Below are 7,079 nucleotides of genomic sequence, written 5' to 3' on the forward strand. Positions count from 1 at the left end.
TGACCACAAGTCAAAGTGTGAATACAGAGAGGACTTGTGGAGAGAACCAGGTGAGACAGGAGCAGGAGCCTCAAGGAGAGGACTCAAGGATGAAGAAGAGAAAGTTCTAGAACACCCTGCACAGTGACCAAATGACATAGGTAGCTGGACACTGTCCTTTAGACTTCACTCAGTTGCATGGAGCTAGCCCTGCCCTCTTTTACCTCACGCTAGAGGGGACTTAGACCACAACCCTGAGCCCTGGGTGAGCAGGGGAAGGAGCAGAGCTGAGAGAGGCAGGATCCTAAGTGTGGAGAAGGCAGGTCTTTGAGAAACCCCCTGCTTCCACATCCCCCCTAAAGGTGACAGGGACAAACGGCATCAGACATGAAGGCAGGTGTGCCCTTGCTGGCAGGTCCATGAGTGGTGGATCATGGCAGGTCCTGGCCCGGGGGACTGCACACCTACCGTATTCAGGGGACTTTGCTGCCTTCCTGTGGCTCAGCGTCTCCCTCTTACTTCAGAGGTGAACTCGGGGCCCTGGGCACCGTCAGTGAAGGAGCCATGTTTCCATCATGCTGGTGCTTACTGAGTCTGAATCCGACCCTCTCTGGGTGTCCCTGTGGAGGCTATGCAGAGCCCTTCCATCTTCGGACCCAGAGGGTGGGATGTCTCCCTTGCCCATCGCCAGCACCTGGCGTGGCGGTCTGTGGTCTGCGACTGCCTGGGTTTGAATGTCAGCCTCCGCATTTGCTGTGAGCCTTGGGCAAAGTGTAACCCATCAGCGCCTGAACTTCTGAGTCTGTAAAGGGCCAATGGTAGGTGTGTCGTGAAGATGAGAGGAGAGGACACTCACAAAGGCACAGGGCGTGTAGTCAGTGTCCAGTAAACGTCAGCTACCTAGTGGCTTCGGACTCTGGCCATCTGGGCTTTTCTGCCACAGCCCACCCAGGTCTGTCTTCTCTCCCTTCACATGTCGCACTGTCTTGTTTGCCGGGGCTCCCTTGGGACCACCACCCACTGGCTTTTCTGTGGGCCCCACCGCGTGTTTCCTGAACCTTGAGCGCCAGTGCCACTCGTTCCAGAACATTCTCTTGCTTTGGACTCTGTGGAGTGGGTTTGTTGGGAGTTTCTGAGGGCCCTGTGTGGAGTAACAGCAACACTACACCTTCCTGGATGTCTCTCTTTAAAAGGCGAGCGAGTTATCAGACGTTTCGGAGCCTTATGGAGACACGCACAGATGGGTGGAAGCCTTTCCTCTCAGGCTCTCATCTGAGCCCTGAGCCCGGGAGGCCATTGCCCCACTGGGAGCCTTAGCCACGGCCACCAGGGCGGCAGGTACTTAATACTCCTGTCCTCATTAGTCACGTCAATAGCGAAGCTCTGGGGACAGGCTGCTCAGGCAATTTTGCAATAATTTCCATCCGGCTCAACCAGTCACCAGGAATCAGCTTAAAAAACTGAAAAGCCTCACCCTCACCCCCCTCACTTTCTGCTCCCTGGAAGCTGGTTTTCAGACCGTGCTCTCATGCCACACCCTGAACCTGCTGTACCTGATTTGTTTCCTTAGAGCCAGGGGGTGCTAACTTCTCTGCACTTACCAAAACTTATTGACTTAGGGAACGTTTGCCACAGCTGAATGCACTTTGGTCCCCTGCAGGACAGGGCTGGAGACAGAGCGTCAGTTACAGACCGGCCTGCAGGTGGGACCTGGAGGCCCCTCCCTCCCCAGGGCAACCCCGGCAGTCCCCGCCCTGGCTGCCCTCTGCCTTAAATCAGCTGAAGAGAAGTTAATCGTCCTCTCCGGGAGCAGCTTCGCCTCTTGTTCTGCGTTTCCTGCCCTGCTGCCCCAGAGGAAGCCAGGAAGCTGCACGCCCCAGTGTCCATGAACTCTGCCATCGCCAGCAGTGCTCACCCCAGCCCCTCGGTGAGTGCTGCTGAGACAGGAGGGACAAACTCCGGGCGGAAGGGGGTCTCGGTGTGGAGTCCCCCGACGCTGGCTGTTCATTAGGGCCAAGGCAGCCCTCAGCTTTAGATGAGGGTTCAGGTCATGGGGTGGGGGGGCAGCTCCCTCCACCCCCACCCCTAGCTCACCTGAGACTTGTCCCTTCTTGGGCACCATCAATGGACGGAATCTTCCTTGAGCACTTGACCCTGAGTAAATTACTGCGCGGAACAGGGTGGAGTTGGAAGGTTGGACTTCTGCGGTTAAGGTGGGGGAGCTTGGTTGCTTCCCCTGTCTGGCAGGCTGGTCTCTGCTGAATCCACACCCCGCTTCCAGGTTTCCCCCACTAGGATTCTCTTGTCAGAAGCCCTTTCTAAACGGAAAGCAAAGGGAGAGAGAGAGGGAAGCAGGGACTTTTACTAGAAGGCCAGTTGTTCCTCACAAGCCAATGAAACAGGGACGTCTGTTCCCATTTTATGGGCGAGGAACCTGAGGCCCAGAGAAATGAAGTCACGTAACCCATCTGGAGGCCCCTCCAGCCAGGCCTTTGGCCTTGGCCCCAGCACCTCCCCAGCCTGTTGTGGCCACCTAACAATAACAGGGTGGACTTAGTGCCAGACTCTGTTCTTGACCCTACTCTTGCTGGAGGAAAGGGCCCCTCACCTCTGGGCCCAGCCAGGTATTTGGGGACAGAGGCTGCCCACAACCTGAACTTGAGTCCCTGGACTCCGGCTCTCGGCCCCAGCCCAGCCCAGCCCACTTCTGCTCAGCTTTGCAGTAGGGGTCCCAGCAGTCTCTTCTGAGAAAGCGTCTAAGGTCACATAGTACCTGGAGGAGAAGGGAACCAGGTACGGCCGGGGTGCCCTGGGGAGTGGGTCAGGGCATCTCCACCCCTCCTCAGCCCTGTTCTTCCTGCTGGTTTTCTCACAGCTGCAGATCAGCACCCCGCTCAAAAAGCCGCTGTTCTGAGGTATTTCTGGTGTTGCTGTGCTGGAGCCCCCAGCTTGTGGCCTAACTATGCAGAAGCGGGGGGCATACAAAAAACATTTCTGATACGAGGGAGAAAATGGCAGATGACATCCCAGAGAGAAGAGTGTTCTGGGGCGCTAGAGAGAGAGGTCACCGGGCAGCGGGGAGTCTGGAAAGGCGACAGGGTTGGGGGAGGCATTTGAGCTCTTCCCTGGAGGGAATGGGTACAAGAAGCAGGTGGTGGGGCTGGGAGGACTGAGGGTGAGCAAAGGCACTCAGGCAGGATCTCTGAGGCCACACTGGGAGACCCCCCCCCTGGGGAAAGCCAGGTGAATGGCAGTGTTAGGAAATGACCCGGGCCGGGTGGCGCCTTGGAGGCGCGAGGGAATGGAAGGCTGTGTGGGGTATAGATGGTGGCAGGTACTGGGGGGTCCCTGGGGGGCCCCAGCCTTGTCTCTACTGCTCTCCTTGTGCTGTTTATCTTCTTCTGAAGCTGGGGGCTGTCCCCCATGCTCAGGGCCATACTTGCAAGTGACTTCCCTGGACACCAAAGAGAAAGGTTCCCCTCTATTTCAGGTACTACGTGACCTTACACCAGACAAGCCCTGTGACCTTGCTAAGCCTCAGTCTTCTCATCTGCCAGTGGGCGGCAATGAGCTGGTGGTGAGACTCAAACAAGAAGGTTCACCGGAAGCTCTTTATAAACTGAAAAGTGCTATCAAATGCCAAGCCTCATCAGACGCCTCTTTTGATCATCTTACTGTGAAATTACAGTCTGCACGTTGAGTGGATAGACTCACCTCCAACCAGGAGAGAGGCTCATGGCACCTACCACCTCATTGCTGATGCAGTTCTGCTTGGCTGCGGAGGGGCAGAGAAGCCAGGCTTTCTAGCACACCACTGGGATGGTGCCTGCCATCCTACAGCCAGCTGCTGTAGTCTTAAGAAAACTGATACAGTATTCTTGGCTGAAAGTTATTCTGTCCCAAAGATGGGACCCCAGTTTCTTCTAACATGTAAGGTTTCTGTGGAGTAGACTTCTATCAGTCTGATGATTTTCTTTGAAAGTTACTTGATGTTCTTGTCTCACCACTTTGGAATCAACTCCTTCACTTTGACTTTGATTAGACCAATGACCAAAGATATCCTGATTGCCATGAAACTTTCAGGAGTTCATCGACCTGCTTATACCTGGATGTCTAAATCTCTAGCAAGATGGGGGAAATATTCCTCCTTTATTCCCTCAAATTGGTTTCCACGTTTGTTTGCTTTTTATTCTCCCTTAGGGAAACTTGATTCTAATGTTTGGGTGTTTTACATAATCCCATATTTCTCAGAGATTTTGCTCATTTCTCTTGATCCTTTTTTAAATTTTTGATTGGGTTAATTTAAAATACTTGTCTTAAGCTTTTCAGTAGTTTCTACTGCGCTGTTTAATCTGTTGTTAAGACTTTTCACCATATTTTGAAATTCCCTAAGTGACTTTTTCATTTCCAAAAGTTCTGAAATATATATTTTGAATATTTATCTTTTTAGTGATTTTTTTCATTCATATCCTGAATTTTTTGTTTGTTCATTTCTTTGTGTTGGTTTTCAATTTCTCATGGATGCCATTGAGTTTGCTCATGACCCATATTTTGAATTCCATATCTGCCATTTCAAAAATTTCCTTTGAGTTCAAGTCCATTGCTAGAAAGCTAGTGTGATCCTCCGGCGGAGTGTCAAAGGAGGCTGTTCTTTCATATTTCCAGAGGTCTTGTGCTGGTTCCTTCCCATCTGGTACTTCTTCACCCAGTTCAAAACTGACAGTTTTATGGTTCACCTGTTCTCCCCTGCTGAGACCTCTGCTGCTCGGGGTAGAAAGAGAGAGGTGTGCTGCCTTTTGGCTCATGCAGGGAGGTGCCCACAGTGGTAGTTCTGGCAATATGGGTTAGTTGGATGTCAGACCCCTAGAAGAGTGTTCAGGTGCCCATGGTGTAGGACTAGGTTAGGTGATAATCCGATCCCAGGCCCTGGATGGCTTGCTTGAGGGCCAGGGAGACCAGGCTGAGAACATGCTGGCAGACCTGCTTCAAGCCTCCCAGAGTCAGGCTCTGGCTGTGAAGGTGAGAAGCCCGGTGATGTTTGGCTCTGGAAGAATGCTCAGGGCTGTGACTGAAATGCTCGGAGGAGAGGCGTGGTTATGCCAGGAACTTGTCTCCAGGGAGGGTAGGGTCCTCCCAGAGGAGATGGGCAGTTCCTGGAAAGCACTGCTAGGCCTGCCCTCCCTCCATGGAAGTGGTAGCTGTTGTTTTGGGGCACGCAAAAGCCCTTGCTGTGGCTTTTTAGAGGGAAAGACTGAGCCCCAAGCTCCCTGGAATCCTGGGTGTGACAGGTGCTCTCTCAGAGGGAGGCAGCTGCATGAAGTGCCCTGGTAATAATTGTCCCCTGTGGAACCCTCACTGGTCCCAGTGGAGACAGCCATGGTTGCCTCTGCAGCAGTGGACAGGGAAGGGAAGGAGGAGAAGGCCCTAAATTGCAGGGAGCTTGTGCCCATGTCCACCTTGTCCTTAGGGGCCCTCTGGGGTGTTGCACTCTCATCTCAGCTGGAAGCAGCCCACAGGGTGGGGTTGGGGCATGTAGAGAGCCAGGGGTCAAGATTCCTGGGTTGAGACAGCTGCAAAAACACTACCTGTCTGTGACAAGAGGGAAATGAGCTGCACCCTCCAGGCAGAACCCAGGCACGGTGAGCAGAGTACCATCAGGGATGTATCCCTCACAAGCCTAGAACTGGTTGGCCTCTAGCTCACCTGCACCAAAAGCCTGTACTTGGCAGCAGAGGCAGCTGTGTGGAGGCAGCTTGGGTGGCTGGAGGAGGGGAGGTCCCCATCTCCATGATCCTTCCTGGGATGCCCAGCTTCATACTCTCAAAATGTTGCCTTGGGCCTGTCTCTGACAGTGTGGGGCCTCTTCCAGAAACAGCTTAGGGAAGACGCTGGATAGAATACTGTCTGCTCTCACCCTGTGGCTTGTAACAGGGTGGTGAGAATTGTCCTAGGAGCAGGTAAGATAGTTGGGTTCCCCTGTTCATTCTGAGCTGGGCATGGCTGCAGCTCAGCCCCACCATGGGATGGTGCCTTGCCTTACACTCCCAAACTAACACCTTGGGCTTATGACTACAGAGGGTGGGACTCACTCCAGGCAAACAGCATAAGCAAGATGCAAGGGCCAGTGCTGGCCACTCTCAACTTAGTTCCATAGCAGCATGCAGCAGGAGGATGATTGGAATTGTTCTAGATGTGAGTAGGAGAGCTTGGGGTTCCGCTATTGCTCCTTAGCTGGGCACGAGGGCATCTGCCAGAATTCAGCTCAGCTTCAAGTTCCCAAAATGATCCCCTGGGCCTGTGGATACATTTTTTGGCATCCTCTGGGCCAAAAGGGCAGGGTCCTTTTCAGGCAGGTTGCACTGGCAGGAAACTGTGGGGAGCACAGTTTGCTTAAGACTTGATCCCCCAGCAGTTGGCTGCAGGATGGTGGGCATTGTCCTGGAGGTGTGCTGGAAAGCCTGGCTTCTCTGCTGCTCCACAACCAGGCAGGGACTTCATCAGCACTGAGCCCAAAACCATCCTGAGAGCAGGGCAAAGATGTTAAACCCTCCAAATGGCACCTTGGAATTGCAACTAGAAAGACTCAACAAGGATGAGAGACTGTGGGCAATGATGTCTATCCGTGGCTCAGTCTCCAGAGTAGTCCCTAGCAGGGCTGTGAAGACCCTCCGAGAGATTCATGGGAAGAGATTCCTGGGCTCCTCTGTCTCTCTTTGGAGCCCTGCACGGGCTGCAGGCACACCTATGGTTCTCTACTGCCTACGCTTTCAGAAGGGCACCAGCTTAAGCTATTCTAGGCTTGGAGACCATGGCATTCCATACGAGTTCCCCTTCTGGAACAGTGTCTCTGTGCAATCTCCAAGCAGCTCCCTGTGTTAGGCCAGGGACTTGTATGGCAGAGGGTATTTCTAGATTGTAAAAGCTCCTCTTACAGAGTGGAACCCCAAGGGCTTCTCTCATTATTTCACCACAGCCAGGAGCTTTGCCCACTTGTGAGCCAGTCCCTGGCTGGGCACGTTGCCGGGAACCCTCTTCATACCCACTTTTTGTTCATCTTATCACTTCCCTGGTGAATCCTAGAATTCTCTCCTTGGTGATCT

The 7,079-nt window shown here is 53.4% G+C and overlaps 1 protein-coding gene across 1 annotated transcript in view; it reads left to right on the forward strand.

Annotated features, from left to right (window-relative positions):
- The first annotated feature begins 1,768 nt into the window (after positions 1 to 1,768).
- The window catches only part of LOC111725871 (solute carrier family 23 member 1-like), a 49,932-nt gene continuing 44,621 nt past the window's right edge, over positions 1,769 to 7,079 (forward strand). Inside the window, exon 1 of the mRNA XM_023514201.1 lies at positions 1,769 to 1,906. Coding sequence (XP_023369969.1) covers positions 1,865 to 1,906 — 42 coding nt within the window. The 5' untranslated portion in view covers positions 1,769 to 1,864. The remainder of the gene's footprint in view (positions 1,907 to 7,079) is intronic.

The sequence above is a fragment of the Otolemur garnettii genome, unplaced genomic scaffold (genome assembly GCF_000181295.1).
Source record: "Otolemur garnettii isolate 467f Iridium unplaced genomic scaffold, OtoGar3 scaffold00049, whole genome shotgun sequence".
Classification (NCBI taxonomy): domain Eukaryota; kingdom Metazoa; phylum Chordata; class Mammalia; order Primates; family Galagidae; genus Otolemur; species Otolemur garnettii.